Source organism: Acanthopagrus latus, chromosome 8 (assembly GCF_904848185.1).
Source record: "Acanthopagrus latus isolate v.2019 chromosome 8, fAcaLat1.1, whole genome shotgun sequence".
In the NCBI taxonomy this organism is placed as follows: Eukaryota; Metazoa; Chordata; class Actinopteri; order Spariformes; family Sparidae; genus Acanthopagrus; species Acanthopagrus latus.
Genome location: NC_051046.1, coordinates 20,908,647 through 20,925,408, shown reverse-complemented (window position 1 = coordinate 20,925,408; position 16,762 = coordinate 20,908,647). Strand labels below are relative to the sequence as shown.

General features: G+C 42.6%; 1 protein-coding gene across 6 annotated transcripts in view; it reads right to left on the bottom strand.

Moving 5' to 3' along the window:
* Positions 1-16,109, bottom strand: part of LOC119023686 (chemokine-like protein TAFA-5) — a 36,754-nt gene extending 20,645 nt beyond the window's left edge. For 3 of the 6 annotated variants that reach the window (XM_037105773.1, XM_037105771.1, XM_037105770.1), the window contains exons 1-2: positions 15,399-16,109; positions 792-941 (exon numbers count right to left, since the gene is read on the bottom strand). In XM_037105773.1, the coding sequence (XP_036961668.1) occupies positions 792-941; positions 15,399-15,489 (241 nt within the window). In that variant the 5' untranslated portion in view covers positions 15,490-16,109. Of the gene's footprint in view, positions 1-791; positions 942-1,746; positions 1,852-4,613; positions 4,806-6,686; positions 7,096-15,398 lie in introns of those variants that run through there. The other 3 variants (XR_005076312.1, XM_037105772.1, XM_037105774.1) reach the window with 3 other exon arrangements.
* Positions 16,110-16,762: the final 653 nt, after the last annotated feature.

Below are 16,762 nucleotides of genomic sequence, written 5' to 3'. Positions count from 1 at the left end.
ATGATACTGAAGGTCCCCTAATTATGATCAAGTAGTCATTTTAACCAAACCCAAAACCAAAGTAGATATTGTGCCTAAACTCCTTGCAACTAGCTGAGCAACATTACCACAGAAGAAGAAAGTTGAAGTGAGCTGAGAACTGTTCAGTAGAATCTGATGATTCGCTCGGTAACAATGGTTCCAGTGTCCCGACAGTTGTTGAGTCAGGAACGTGTTTGTTCAGTAAATAAGAAGAATTCGTTTCAGCAGGTTAAGAGGATTTTCCCCGATCATTTGAGCTGCAGAATAGTTGGATCGTATGGATGATTTGAGTTTTCCAGAAAAAAGGGAAAAAAAAGACTGATGAAGAGATTAACCAGATTTAGGAGAAGAAAGAAACTGTCAACAGTCTTAAAAAGTAACTGTACTTAGTAAAAAAAGATATCCAAATATTTTTAGTTATTATGTTGTAAATTATTCTCATGACAAATTATTCTCATAAAATGACTTCTTCTACACAATATTTTGGGTTCCAGAAACAAATCTTTTTCCCAGCAGTGGTCCTAATGATCCATCATACCTGTGGGCCTGTGTGTGTCTCTAATACCCCAACACATTTCTTTTTATCCATGACCTAATGAAAGTTTTGCTCCTTAGACCGTCATCAGCTTGACATACTTGACCATCAGGAAACAGATTTATTTTTCAAAGCAACTTGTAAAGGGTTCATGTCAAGATGGACGTGGACAAACTGACGGTTTAATGCACAGTTCCAGTTGGCAGCGACCATCAGAGGACAACGGGCATCTTACCGTCAACGCAGGCCGGTCTGGCTCGTGTCGTCCCGGCGATCTGTCCCTTCCTGCAGGCGCAGCGGGCTGTCTGACGGGCGATGGTCCTCCTCGGCTGGCTGCTGTCCCGGTCCAGAGTGACGATCTCACAGGTCCCTGCCGCCAGCTGACCTGAGGGATCAGAGGAAGCAAATCACATTAACATACTGTATGTTTTAACTGTTTGTCAACATACAGCTACAGCGCTCGTCCACTGATCCACAAGGTGTTACATGAGGCTCACTGTATGACTGCATTGAACTGAGTGGTAAAAACTGACGACACCAAAGAAAGTTTGAGAAAGAACTGGAGGTTTAGCTTGCACTTGAAACTCTATTACTCTCCTCATTTACATTCATTTTTTTTTGCCAAAATAATGGAATATCTTCTTAGCTCCCTGAGTGTGTGAAAATGTATTTTCCTGCTGTTTTCTATTTTCTCCCTGAGACACGTTCGCTTATTTTGTTATTTCCCTCATTAGTGTCACTTCTGACAAACTGCTGCAGTTTGAAACCGGAGCACAGTTTACAGGCCGACTGAAAATAAAATCCTTTTTTGTCAACTTCTCCTGAATAAACAGAATTAGGTTCAGTTCACGAAATTATTATTGATAGAAAAAGGAGCGTGTAAAACAACAACATTAATAAACAGTTTTTTTTTTTTCTTCTGTCCTCGGTCTCAGCTGAAATATGACGATTAAAGGCCTGTGAAATAAGATGCTGGTGTAAGTTGAGGTGAGTCAGGAGGAAGAACTCCTCCTCACTGCAGCTGCGAAGCGGAACGAGTTTCAAAAAACAGTTTGTTTGACTGACGGCTGCTGGACGTCTGAACTGACTCACAGCTGATTATTTCCTGTCAGTTTTGTTGCTGCACGTCAGTCAATCTGTCACTACACTGATCACATCCACACACATCCAGTATTTTACATAAATCATACCAGAGTAACCATGGAAACAGAATCCTGCTCTCTGATAGGCTGACAGGCATCTGTTTAAAGTCATATTTATTCTCCTCAAACTCTAAACCAGAGATTTAATCAAACTGCAGTCGATGTGTCAAGTACTGATTTCACTAATAACATACAATTACCTCCATGGCCTGTTCAAGAAATTCTAGAGCCTCTTTAAGGATCTCTAGAACCTTGTAAAGGACATTGAAAACATCCTTGAGGATCACTATAACTGCCACAAGGGCCCCAGGAACCAAGACACCATAAACCTCCTGAAGGCGAGGACCTTCTTCTAGGCCCCCTGCCACCTCTTAAAAATGACTTTGCACTGAGCTCTACAACCTCCTCATGTAGCTCTGTAACCTTCTCAAGGACACTTGGGACCTTTTCATGATCTCTTAACATCTCACACCTCCTCAATGACTTCTGGAACCTCTTTCAATGAATGCTGGAATCTGTTAAAGACCTCTTATGGCTCCTCATGGAGCAACAGCTTTTCAGGGAATTCCACGATCTCCTTGAGGCACCTCTGAAACCTTCATAAGATGTTTGAACCTCCAGGGTCTATGAAGCCTTCTCAAGGACCCTTGGGACCTTTTTGTGATCTCTTAAACCTTCTCAATCAAAGCCATCTCAAACCGTCTTAAACCAACTCAATAACAGTTGGAATCTCCACAGAATACACAGAAAACATTCAGGGATATACAGTCCTCCAAAACTTCTACAACCATCTATTCAAAGCCTGGAACCTGCTCAAGCCCTCTTCGATATTGAAAACCTTTGCAGAGACCCCTGTAATATCTTCCAAGACAGCTGACAGCTTTTCAGGGAAGTCCTTGAGGTAACCCTGGAACATTTTCAAGATCTTCTAACTTCCTTAAGAACAGGTAAAACCTCCCCAAGGAACCCTGCAAGCTCTTCAAACACAGTCAAATCTTTAAAACTTTTTCCCAACTTCCTCAGGGACCTTTCCAAACTTTTTCAAAACCACTGGACCTCCTCTTAAACCTCATCGAGACAACACAAGCAGCTCTGCACAGTGTTTTCATCAAAATGGCATTAAACACAAAGCAGAGCTGATGATAATTGGAGTCTGCAGGTATTCTGTCAGAGACTATAAGATTTTTTCTTTTTTTTCAATGACACAGGACAAGTCAGGAGACCTCCGCAGCAGGGTTAATCTTCTTGGTGACATGAAAGTATAAACAAAATCATAAATTCAATAGGTCAAGAATGATTTAAATATGGCCCGACACTGCCATGCTGCCAGCTGTGATAAAAGTTTAAAGAAATACCATAGACTCTGGGAATGTGGATACATTCAAATCTTCACTTAATTCAGCTGAGGCAGAAACTGAATCATGGAAGGATGAATGTTGGGTGACTCAGGCGGGAAGCCTCAGTAGTTTAGGGGAGGTGTATTTGGTGACAGCACAAGGCCCCCCTGCATGCTGATGAACTGTCGTGAAAGAGCCATGAACCCTCCCGTCTTCAGAAAGGACTGGACCCACAACAACCAGGACCTCAGAGCATGCAGAACTGAGGGAACAGTTCTCCAGAAATATGGAGGTCAGTGGGGTCAGAGCGGGAGAACAACCAGAACAGAAACAGCAGCAGCTCATTGAAGATGAGTCTGCCTAAGAAACGCAAATCACTGATAAGGTTCAACATCATCTCCGATAGAGCATCAAGTCATTTCCTTTCTATTTCTATCAGCCTGGAAAATGGTTAAATAAGTGGAAAATTTCCTAGCAAGACAAAAAAAGACGATCACCAGGAGGAAGATTGTCCATCCAACCAGACCTTAACAAATAGGGGACAGAATTCCAAAACACGGTCGTGTGTGTGGGGAAAAGTGAACCCTTACCACATCACCCAACAAGGCTGCCGAACTGCCAACCGCAGCTTGAGTTACACCAGTGAATATTGTTAAGAAAACCAACAGACTTTTCCAGACATTTTTGTGGAGTCTAAACCATCTGTTATCACAGGAAAGTTGGACCATCTTCACCCATTTATTGATTGATTGATTTTAAGCCAAGCCATGATGTTTTCCTCTCCTTCACCGAGTGTTGTTTTCTTGTCTAAACCTAACCAGACCATAAGCACAGTGTTCTGACAAGAGAGGAATAGAAAATCCAACCCGAACTATAAAAAGTTGCAATATAAAGAAACTTTCTGTGGTTTTGCAGAAACGTACCACACTCACATTGTGATTGTGTTGGATTAAAAAATCATCAATGTGTTTGTGCAGTTTTTTTTTCAAACCTTGTATGTTGTGAAAGCTAGAGGAGCCTCCCTTGTCATATACACTTTGTTGACTGTTGTGTTTTTAAAAATCTATTCTGTCATTTCTCCAGCTGAAGCTGTTTTAACTCCAGACTGTGGAGGTGAAAAGCTTCAGCTGACACATGATGCAACAGCAGCAGCAGCAGCTCTCAGGAGCTGAGAGATTTTGATGTGGTGAGCGGCGTTCGCTGTCAGCAGCATCTTTGTGAAAGACAAAGTGTTGTTGTTGTTTCTGTTGGCTGATGTCCATCAGATGAGTTACTGTTCAGGTGGAGGATTAAGGTCTGTTAGACTCTCCGGAAGACAAACAACACTTCTATAGGGAAATTACATAATCAAAACAATATGGAAACAAAGTACTTCCCTACAAAAGGGTGTTACATTATTTAGATGGGAACTAAACCACTTTAACACATTAAACAGTACTACTCAGCCCTGGAGGAGCTTTAAGTTTTAAGAAAAGAAGCCTGATGGTGATGTGATGTTGATGAAAGCCACCGAGACATGAAGTCTTGAAGTCAACAAAACAAAACATAAAGATTAGCTGAGCAAACTTTTAAAGGTACCTTAAATAGAGAATTGTTTACATTCATGTTCACCAGCTTGCAGACTTCTTATCGCCAGAACAACAGCTCCGTAATGCTTCTAGAGGTTTGAAACTCCAGAGGAAAACATGCCACTTTATATATTATAATAAGTATGAGACAGTGACCAGTAACACTCATCTTATTGGCATCTTAAAGTCACATTAAAGTCACTGTTGTTTTCAGTCCAGGTTCATTTGACAGAACTTTTGGTTACCATGGGAACAGCAAGTATGGTTCAATACTACTACAAAAAAAAAAAAAAAAACCCAAAAAACCAAACAAAAAACAACTCTCTGAGCAGCTGCTTTGTTAGAGATGGTACAGAAGAGCAGCTGACGTGCAGCCAAACAGAAAATGTAAAATTATGTGTGAACAAAAAATGTTCAACATGTTCAACATTGTTTTGCAGACACAACTGCACAGACAAATGTGTCTCCTGTCCCTGCTACACAATAACACACTTCTGCTTTTAGCTGCAGCAGTAGGAAATGTTGAACCTATTAGCATCAGCTGTGGCTGATATCAACGGAATACGTAACCCTGGGTTACATGCTGTATGGTGTCCTGTGAATCCCCTGAGGGTTACTTGAATTGAGCAAAGGCATGGCGGACTCCACCACTAACGATGAAAACTACTTTATAGAGGTAATTATTGAATTTAAATAAAATGTAAAAAATGTTCTCATCCTCAACGCTCTGTTCAGCTCCTGTTTTTTTTTTTAACTCTGTCAATTATATCCACCAGTGAAGATCATTTTTAAAAGGATGCTGGAGCTGGATTAAAATAACTGCAGAGCTACAGCAGCTTTAGACTAACTGGACCTCTGTGAGCTCCAGTTTGAAGGATTCATGGAAAACATTAAGTAGTAAGTGGTTCTTATTCATGAAATGCAGATTTAACAGTTTGAAGTTTTCATCTTAAAAACACTGCTCACTTCTCCATGCTGAAGCTCTGCAATTTTCATGAAGCTCATAATTACATCTGACAGCCTGCATTAACACAACTTCTGCTTTCTGTCTGATGTGTTCACCCCCTCCTGTTAGCCTCCAGGCTACATGGGAGCTAATAAACTATCTCATTGCTGTCTGAGACCTCCTCTTCCTCCTCCTCTTCCTCCTCTTCTTCCTCCTCCTCCTCTATGGATGAATACAGACAGTCAGACCTCTGTGAGCCCTGTGGAATCAACAGTTTGTGTACATTCATGTTTAGAGTGTCAAAGGTCACAGTCCGCAATCCAGTGACACAACATGCAGGGTAGAGGAAGCTTTTAACCTTCACTTTTCTGCTAGTATTCAGATCCAACACAAAGGTCAATGGCTGGAAGCTTATACACTCAAACCACAGACGAGTGAGAGGCTGAGGTCAACAAGAAATGGATGGAAAACCTGAAGTTTATTTTATTTGTCCCTGCCTAGAACCAAGTCAGCATTCTGCAACAGGAATTAATAATTAGCGAGAGAGAAACATGAAACCACCCAGCCCATGTTTTGTGCATGAGGAAGTGTTTTTTTTTTAATGAACATAGACTACTTTGATAAATACAGTCATTTTACCTCACAGGACATGAGAGTTGCTGGTTTGCTGCTGCCTTGATTAGATAGTTTGTTTGTGACTTCAGTGTTTTACTACTATTGATAGCCCCTGGACAGTCAGCTGAGATGAACCTAGTGACCTCTCTCCTCCTGTCAGTGAGATCCTGCATAGTCTAATGTGATAATATACCTCTGATGCAAACTTGCATGCTGGAGCCTACTATCCCAAAGTTGCATGGCTAATGAGCTCAGAGCGCTCCACTGTCCAACCTCATTAACTCTTTATTGAATGAAATAATGTAGAGTCCTGGGAGAGGAGTCAAAATAAAGTCGACGCAAAGAGCTACAGTGCCTGAATAATGCTGTCGTGTTCGCTGCTGTCAAGTGTGTTTGCGGTTAGCTCACCAGATTAGCTTCCAGAGGAAAACATCTCACAAAAATGTTCAGATTCATTTGGCTGCCCAAGTTTGCCCTTTAATCTGCCGTCTAAAAGGTGACAAAAATAAAAGTTCAGATCACCTGTATCACTTTCAGAGCTGCAGCATGTTCTTGAAACATCACAGCTCCTTTTTCCCACTCCAGAGATCATCGACCCTCGGAGCTTCTGATATTGAGACGCCCCGGAGCTTTCTGCAGTAATTGGGATTCAGCCTGCATGTAGATGATGTAAGAGACGCCGCTCGCTAACAGGTATCCCATGGTAACCAGAGACAGCAGCAGAGCGATGGGCTCTGTTTCCTCGTTAGCTGCAACTCATCACCGGCCTTGTTTAATTCTCCATCTGCTGCGGCACACCGAGATGAAAAAAGTTATTGTTTGTCATCTTCGACAGTCTGAGCAGAGGATGCTGGGAGAGGAGGGCTGAACCGTGCGTCTGCTGGAAACATGAAAGAGACACAGCAGCTAAATTCAAAATAATAACTATCTGTTGATACAATCTTCAAGAGAAAAGAAATCTGACGACTGAAGCTCGGAGCTGCAGGTTTGTTGTTATTCAAATGTTTGACAAGTTGCTGCTTTTTCATTATTAAAACAAATTTAAGAGCGCAACATGAAGAGCTTTGGACTCAGCTGAAAAAGGCCGCAGGAGTTTAACAGCTGAGAGTGGACACAAATTATGAGCCAGCGCTTCCCGACCGACTGCACTTTAAAGCATGTTAATAGGATGGGCATAACATGTGTGGTCTTTTAACAGTCATGAAATAACTTGTGAACAAAAAACATCCATTTTCCAGAGGGTAGGACGTCCACCCCCCTCTGCCAACTATGTGCAGCTACGTCTCAGAGAAAAAAAGTTAGTAAGTGAAACTGAAGATTCAGATTATTAAGATTATTTTGTTAAACTTCCTCAAAGTTTTCAAGATCGAGACCAAACATTCATGCTCTTGAAGTTTTTTTTGCGTTCTCATGGAAAATGAAGTTTGTCTGAATTTGTTCATGTTTCCAAATCTAAACCTCCTGATAAGGGATAGACTGACTGTCGGGCCGATATTCAGCATCTCATGATCATCAGTATTGGTGCTGTGTGTGCCACTTTGGCTCTGTTGCATCCACTCACACAATGTCCCGCCCACAACACTATCTGACTGGCAACACATCACAATGCCTATCCTATAAGCAATAAATTAAATTTGAATCTGTGAAGTTGTACGTCAATTTATTAAATGAATGTAGTGGAAAGGAAGTATAAAGTAGCAGAAAATGGAAACACACAAGTAAAGTACCTCAAAGTCTTATACTTGGATACTCGGGTAACTTGAACTGAGGTTCGTTCCTTCTCTGGGTGACCTAAAATCTTGTCACAAGGATTTTCCTTTTTACTGCAAATAAAAATTTTCCCCGCATATCCGTTATCTGCCTCCTTCATTTCTAAAAGATGATAAATACATGTGGGTCGACCCCTCATCCTGATGTTCCACTTTCCTGCTGATGAACACCTTTTTTTACGGGTCACCTGGAACTCAAAACTTTCTATTTTGAAAAATGCAGTTTGTCCACCTGCAGCGGTGCCCAACCCACATGCCATCTCACATGCCATCTTTGGGGCCGATGCTGAAGCTGATATCTGGGAGGAAAAAAGTCAAAGACATTGACGTAGAGTATCAGTCGATATTTTTGGCAGTGAGCCCTCAAATGACATTATCAAACACTTTGAAACAACATCTGTGAACCAAAACTGAAACAGTAAACTTCAGTTATAATTTAATAATTCTAAAATCACCCAAAGAACTGCTTTTTGCACCGTGTCCATTAAAACCAAATGGTTTTTTGTAGTAGACCAACATCAGCCGATAATATCCGCCAACTGACGTGTTGGTCGGGCTCTAACCTGCAGGAACCTTTTATTACTGTCATAAAGAAATTCTCCCAAAGTCTTATTCAAGTTTTTATATCTTGTATAACTTTATTATTATTATCATCATCATTCCTCTCTTACAGCAGTAAACTTGCTGTGATGACTTCCTTCATGCTGGAATTGATTTCCTCCCTCTGATCCCTGCGGTTTGCCTCTGCAGTAAAACATTCATTTGACTTTATGATTCGGCCGAATGAATCCCGCGCGTCGCAGCGTGAAGACTGCAAACAGCTCGCTCACATTACGGCAGAATAATGAAATTACGATGCGTTGTTTTCTCTGCTCGGACTGCTGTTTTCTCAATCACAGCTGACATGTAATCTATTTATGAATGAGAGGAAGGAAGACAAAGTGACATGTTGCTGATAGCTTCTGTTTGAGCTTTTATTATCTGTCATCTCCTGTAAATTCCCAGCAAATTGAAAATAAGAACAACAATCACAGAGCGGGAAAACCGGAGTCACTGTGTTTGTCCCGGGAGTGAAGACAGAAGAATAATGATGAGGCTGAAATTGGTTTAGACGCAATGTGACGGCTGTTTTCTGATCCTCTGAAGACGGTTAATGAGTCTCTGCAGCAGGAGAACAAATACAGAATCCAACACGAGGGTGGACGCAAAGTCAACCCGCTTGGAAGCAAAAAGGTGTTACTGTTGGGCATGTTTAATATGATGATTGAGAGCAGATATATGACAGCAAGTGACATGACGAGCGCCAAAACAAACACATCATCTCCAGCTCATGACCCAGAAAGTGATTAAAGTCCACCATTGTCAGGGGTGTTCAGAGCTTTCATGTGTCTCTGGAGGCGACGAGGAGCTTGAGGAACCAGTGAATCCTGGTTGTGAGTCTTGAGCAGGATCAAAATAATGAGTAAATGAAATAAAAACAGACAGACAGATGTTTATAAAATAACTGTAAGAAACTCATCAGGTTGTGTTAGGCAGCTGCTTTTCAGTCTCCTCCTTGCGTGCAGATGTTTCAGATAATCAGCTGCTGCAGTGAGAAGAAAATCATAAAATCCAGCAGCTGCTCAGAGCTCAGACAGACTTGAACGGGTTCAGATCTCCTGTGATGCTGCAGAGACTCTTACTTTGAAAAGACTGCCGGGTTAAGCAGGCGAAATATCAGATTAAAATTCATTTAAACACAAAATGGGACATTACATTAACCCTTTTAAAGAACATCTGCTGTTGTTATGGTCCTTTTTGCAGAGACTCTTATTTTGAAGAGAGATCACATGTCAGTCAGTGTCACTGCTGATCGGATCCGCTCATCTTCACAGGTTGGGAAATGTTTAGGTTGAGGGGGGACTTAAAAAAAACAAAACAAAACAAAACAAAAAAAAACAAAGTGGGTCCTTGAAGCTGATGTGAACTCAGTTATTAGACCCAAATAAATGCACAGTGTGTAATCTCTACTGCTGGAGCGCTCTCAATCAAAAATCACTAGAGGAGTCTGATGCAGAGCCAGAGCTTCTGGAGGAGCAAACAGCCGCAGTCATATTGGATTCTACTCTGATCTGGAGCCAGTCACTGACAGTAGGAGAGCTCAGAGATTATCTTACATTTTACCAACCAGACTGCAGCAAAGATCTGCAGAGGTGACCTCGTTTACGTTTATGTTTATGTTGTGTTATGTTTTTGACTAGGGTTAACGTAGGGTTACAGAGAGGGCAGGGGGGATAGAAAGCGGACACACACACACACACACACACACACACGCACAGTAAAATGGTCTTGTTAATCTGAGGCCGAGTACCACTCAGAAACACAAATGATCCTGCAGTCAAACAACCACAATTGCTGATCTACCTGATGTGACTCAGGTACAAATGATCACGGATTTTAAAGTTTTGCTCACAAATACTCTCCTTTGCCAACTTCCGAACCAAATGAAACGCACCGTTATCTTGAGTAGACTTGTGGATATCTCCTAGTTTGAACACTGTCGGAAACACTTGAGATGATGCTCGTATCGACTCTTTACTCTTCAGCTTTAAATGCAGTTTTTCAGAAAGCAGTCAGCCCCCTGAGTTTCTGACTTTGCTCCCTGAGTTTAAATCCTGACTTCGCTGCTGCAGAGACTCTTATTGTGAAGTCTGTTCGTGTCAGTGCTGGTTCCTCCGCCACACAGCGTTTGATCATCTTGTCTTTGTCTTGAGGGTTGGGACGTGTATTGTAGTGCAGTTGAGGGTGTTTAAATTTTTAAATACAGTTCCAGTCGTGCTCGGCGTTGAATCACTCACTGACGTTCCTCCTCCGGATGAATTTATTCAAATCCAATTACGCCCTCCGCAGCTTTTTGCTCCGTTAATTTCTGTTTGTGTTTCCCTTTCTCTTCTCAGCTGCTGATTTTCTCTCTCATTCAGACGCAGTGTGTTCATAATTCCCATGAATATATGCTCGGCTTAATGGAGCATTGAGAATTCATTTGGACTCTGAAGGCTCCTTTAGGTAAGCTTTCGACACTGCAGGCACAACAGTGTATCTGCTGCATAATAGGCTTGTTTCCATGATCTAAATGAGCTTTGTGAGCAGGCAGAGAAAAGAAAGGAGAAACTCAGTAAACAGAGAGCATGAGGGAATTAAATTCAGTCTGTAGTTTGTGCTCATTAAAGCGTTCCACACTGAGGCGATTAATGAAGAAAGGACAATAACAACAGAGACTAAGGGTTAATTTCATTTCCCATTTGTGTTTTTTAACGGAATCTTAATCTGATATTTCACCTGCTTAACCTGACAGTCTTTTCAAAATAATAGTCCCTGCAGCATCAGGGGAGACCCGAACCTGCCTCGCTCAGTCTGTTTGAGCTCTGACTGATGAATTTCAATGAGCAGCTGCTGGATTTTTATGATTTTCTTCTTTCTGCAGCAGCTGATTATCTGAAACATCTGCACACAAGGGGGAGAGTCAGAAGCAGCTGCCCAACACAAATTGATGCTTTTCTGCATTAAACTGTAAGAGAGAGCATTCACTGTGTAAAAATAAATCTGTTTTACAATGTGATCACTCTAAAGTTAAGGTTTGGATCGGTTAAATTGAGGGAAACACATTGGTTTAGGATCAAATTACCAATAGAGTTAAGTTAGAGGACCTTTGCTGTCAAGGTTAATGGTTGACTTAAAAATGTAGATCAACCAGGCCTTTAATCCTGATGATTTTACATTTAAATGCATGAGAAACATCACTGCCTCCTTCATGCCTCTTTTACAAAAGAACTGCAGGATCAGACTGGAATATAAACAGAAAAAAAAAAAAAAGTTTGGTTGATGTTTCATTAAATTAAAAACTCAGTCTGACTCTTTGACTCAGCCCGTGTTTAATTCAGTGTTTGTACTCCAAACTGTCCTCTTCACTTCGCATTTAGAATTTGCCGAAGTTATTAACGCAGCTGCTCTCCTGCAGAGCCTCTCTCTGAGGGATAAATTCAACATTACAGAAAGCTCAGATAACGAGCTGCGGACAAACCGACGAGGACACCCGAAAACCATCACGGACGATCATTACTGCAGCCAAGGAAGGAAGAGGAGACTGTTTGATTTGATTTTGTTCCTGTCCTCTTTAAGCAAAAGCCGAGCAGATCGTCCACATGGATCACTGGGCAGTTTTACATTGATTCTGTTAATGTAGGTCGAAGCGCAAATGAGACTCTGATTCTCAAACTGGACTTAAGAGCTGCAGGACAAAAACAAAGCTTTATGTTGTACAGATGGACCTGTGCTGCAGTAACCTAACTAAAGGTTAATATGCATATATATTTATGTTATCCATTGTAAAGTAAAAGCATCCAAAATTAAAACAGCTCTGTCGATATGCACCACTAATGCAGCACAAATTATATTTCAGGTTTGGTATAGAAGAGGGGTGGACCAATAAGGAAGAAAAGAAAAGAAAAGCCAAAACAAATAATACAATCAAATTTTACAATCAAGTTTTAAACATTTATTGTGTAGTGAGAAAAAAATTATTTAAAAACAGCATTTGTCCCCAACCAATCATAGCTCGCCAACTTAAATGATTTGCATGACGTTATTGGGAAGGCGGTGCTAAGGGCTGCCTTCCAGGGACACGAATGTAAACATGGCGCCCACAGTATGTTCCAGTCACGGGTGTTTCATTAAAACAGAGGAGACAGACAGAGCACCGTTCAGTCGTCAGAAAGCTCAGTGGTGCTTTGAAGCCACAAAAGGCTTGATTTCCCAAGTATGAAAATACTTGGATCATCCGTGTTGTGGAGCCCGTACAGCACTAGACTTCCACCGACTGAGCCGGCTAACTTCCAGTTTAGTGCCTGTCTAACATGAATAGAGCTTAAATTATTTAATCTTGTTGGCTCTTCTAGACTTTTTCAAATTTTATTGGACCAAATGGCTCAAATTCTGATGGTGAAACAAGTCATTTTGAGGGTGTCGCGAAGCTAAAAATGTTTTTTACGTATTACACTACTTCCCCCTTCCTGGGGGCTTGTTCACAGCACCAACAAAAATGTTCCTCTTTCACTTCATCATGTTTACAGCTGAAGAGAACTCTGTGCTTCTATTGGTCCTCGTCTCTCTGTAAAACATCATGTAATTGGTTCGACGCACTCGCCAGACGGACAGGGGAGGGACACCCTGCTGTGCTGTGATTGGTTGTTACGTAAGCTTAAGAGTTAACAGTTTGAGTCAGGCACAGGGATTGTTTAACGTGTAGCTTATGTGCAGTTTGTTATTGGTTGATTGGTAGAACAAACAGCCAGCAGCGGCGGTGCTAATACTGGGATGGTGATCTGCAGTTTCCCCTCATAAACACAGCGACCTTTTCAGCCGCTGCTCTTCTTTGGTTACACTCCTGCTTGGCAAAAATCACCTTGCAGCAGATCAGTAATGTTAGTTGGGCATCCAAGCTTGGTATGTGTGCAGGGACATCTTCTGGGGAAAGTCCAGCTGACAATCAGCTGCGCCACCACCACCGCCACGGCTGGCTGTTTGTTAAACAGACCAGCCGCCACAAAAACACAAACACAGAGTATCTGATTTTTTGCCAGTGCAGTCAAATACAGTTGAAGTCCTTCATGATGTAATCTCAGTCAGAAACTCTAACGCTGCTGTGATTAGTTTTTTCACTTTAATCTACTGTTGAGGTGACAAACAATCACGGCAGTGCACACAGCAGAATGAAAGAAACAAAGAAGGGGTCCTGTGTTTCTTGCCGGTACTATAACAGCAACCTTCTTCGCTTCATATGTGAAATGTGACGGCAATGTGTCAGCCAACCACAAAAAATGTTTGGAATTCAGTAGGATTCAGTTCTCTCTTTGGCGTGAGTGACATCAATAAAGTGGTTTGGTTGTGACACAAATCTAAAAGACCAAAGCAATAAATGAAACACACCCATTCCAAGCCCTGTGTGTTTAGGAGGCAAGGAAGCGCATGTGCAGTTCACATGAGTTACAGATCAACCCATGGAACATCATGAAACATCACAGCTTATTTTGTGTGACATCTTACGTGGGAGATTTCTGCAGGAAAACGACTCCCTGCCAAAAAAAGCTCACAACACTCAGCATCAGAGGGTCAGCTGCAGCAGTGTTGACACCGGCTGGCGTAACGACCTGTAGTTATGGAAAGGTTCCCTCCAGCACGGACGGGAGAAGCAGTTTCAAACAATTTTGAAGCATATATATTTACATAAAGGAAAGTATGTTGTTGTTTTATATAACATTAGCAGATGTGTTTTCCAGTTGGAAATGGGATCGTGACTGGTTTTGAAGGTGGGTTTTGCGTGAAAGCTGTCTGCACACAGGCACTTAACCTCTCAGTGGTACTGAGGTCCCGAACAGTTCTGGACATCTTTCACCTCTGAGCATCAACCATCAAGAAAGGAAGGTAAGAGGACCTGAACCTTCACCTTCTCACTGACTCTGCCCTCTTAGTAAGTACTGACATCAATACGTGAGTATTCCAAAGTAAAAGTAGGCCTCTTCATCATTTAATGATCATGTATATCATATTTTGTATTTGAGTTATTGTTGTATTGTTCATCACTTAATTGTTGCAGCTGGTAAACTGGATCTCAACTTGTGAATTCACCTTCAGGAATCATCTGATCCAAATCCCTGAAGAATATGTCAGAATGGTTTCTTTAATTATATTTTCTTTTTTATTAAATAAATGTAGTTGAGTAGTGAAGTATGTTTGCTGGTTCTACACCTGAGCCACAGCAACCCCGAGTAGTATGCTGATAGGTGAGTAAACTCATCCTTTTATTTATCAAGGAATTAATTAACGAGTTTTTGTTTTGTTTTGTTTTTTGTTTTTTAAATTAAAATTAATTAAAAAAAAAACTGTGTGTGTGTGTGTGTGTGTGTGTGTGTGTGTGTGTGTGTGTGTGTGTGTGTGTGTGTGTGTGTGTGTGTGTGTGTGTGTGCAGCATGATGTGAGAGAGTAGTGTCTGTAATCTCTCTGGATTCTTCCAATGAAAACCAGCGGGCCTGCGCTGGAGCTCAGCGCGCCTCCTGACCACCTCAGCCGGGCGACACACTCCAGTCCGGTCCGGTGCGGCCCGAGGCTGGTGTTTCTGCTTTTGCTGCTGTCTTATCTGTTTCCCGTCTCTCGGCTTCGATCACCATACCATCCGCTGCTGCATGCATACACACACTGGACGACATGTGCGCAAAACACGCACAAGTGCGCGCACACAGAACGCACCCAGAAAGCAAAAAATCAGAATAATAATTGATTCTTCTTTTCACCTCTTTGGTGACCTGCTGAGATATTGACCCTCTGCACACACACACACACACACACACACACACACACACACACACACACACACACACACACACACACACACACACACACACACACACCGTCCCAAACTGCAGAGCCGTACCTTCTCTCAGGATCTCGTTGTGGAGGAGCAGGAGGAGCAGGAAGCAGACCGCGGCGGCAGTCAGAGCCCAGGCCAGCCGGAGGAGCTGCATGAGGGAGAGCCGCGAGCCGCTCGGGGAGCAAGAAAGTCCAAACTGTGATTATCCGCCGGCTGTAGCCTCCTCACTGAGCCTCATCCATCCCGATCCGACCCAGAGGAGGATGGAGCCGAGATACGGGTGGCATCTCCGGGATATGAAACCACACAATAGCCAGAAGTGACAAATCCACAGCGGAGGAGATTTTATCGCTGCACAGATGTTTTTGTTTCTGCCTGGACTCTCCGGGTGAAGCCACCTGGGTCCTCGCCGCGCTCCCCGGCGCGTCACGGTGCGCAGCGGCGGCGGGCAGCAGCAGCAGCAGCAGATGCCCGGGCTGATCCCCTCCACCACAGCATGTTCATCGTAACTCAAAATCTGCTCTGAAGATCAAGTTTTCCAGTGTACCGCCTGCAACTTACAGCTCTCTGCACCTCGCATCCACCAGGAGTCTCCGTCCGCTTGTCCGCGTAAATCCCTCCACAAGTGGAAAAACCGACACCGGGCCCAGCTGGAGCTGCTCAGCGGGCATGTTGCACGTTTCCCCTCCGGTACTGGCTGCTCGGTGCCCGGTGGAGAGGAGAGCAGAGTGAAGGAGGAGGAGGTGCAGCTGCTGCCTCCAGGTCCACTGTGATCTGCAGCCTCCTCACAGAGTCTCTCTCTCTCTCTCTCTCTCTCTCTCTCTCTCTCTCTCTCTCTCTCTCTCTCTCTCTCTCTCTCAATCACAGACTGACGTCACACCGGTTACAATATCGTGTCAAATCCATCTACAGGCTAAACACCTGGAGATGCGGAAAACCGGAATGTGAGCAGAACCAGGTGTGTGTGTGTGTGTGTGTGTGTGTGTGTGTGTGTGTGTGTGTGTGTGTGTGTGTGTGTGTGCGCGCGCGCGCGCGCGCGTGTCTTGAGTAACTTTTTCATGTAAATGCCTTTGGTAGCTCTTAATAAATCACTCTTTATGCCATCCACAATCAATGGGCTGTGATTATTAGTTATAAATTCTTAACAGATGCTGTTTTGAACAACCTTTTATTGTTACATTATTCACCTTTACAACTGCAAACTTTATGGGTTATTGGAAAGTAACAAGTATGGATGATCAACACTTATAACAGCATTGTTACCAAACAGAAAGTTTAAACATAGGCGGAAAAGATTTCCCACAACCTGGTAACCCAGTTCTTATCAGGGCAGCAAGTAAACAATGTTTTCACTGTCAGTTAATTGTCAGATTTCATTTGTTTCTTTGCCTCATGAAATACTGTATTCTTGGCTCATCCAGTTAACA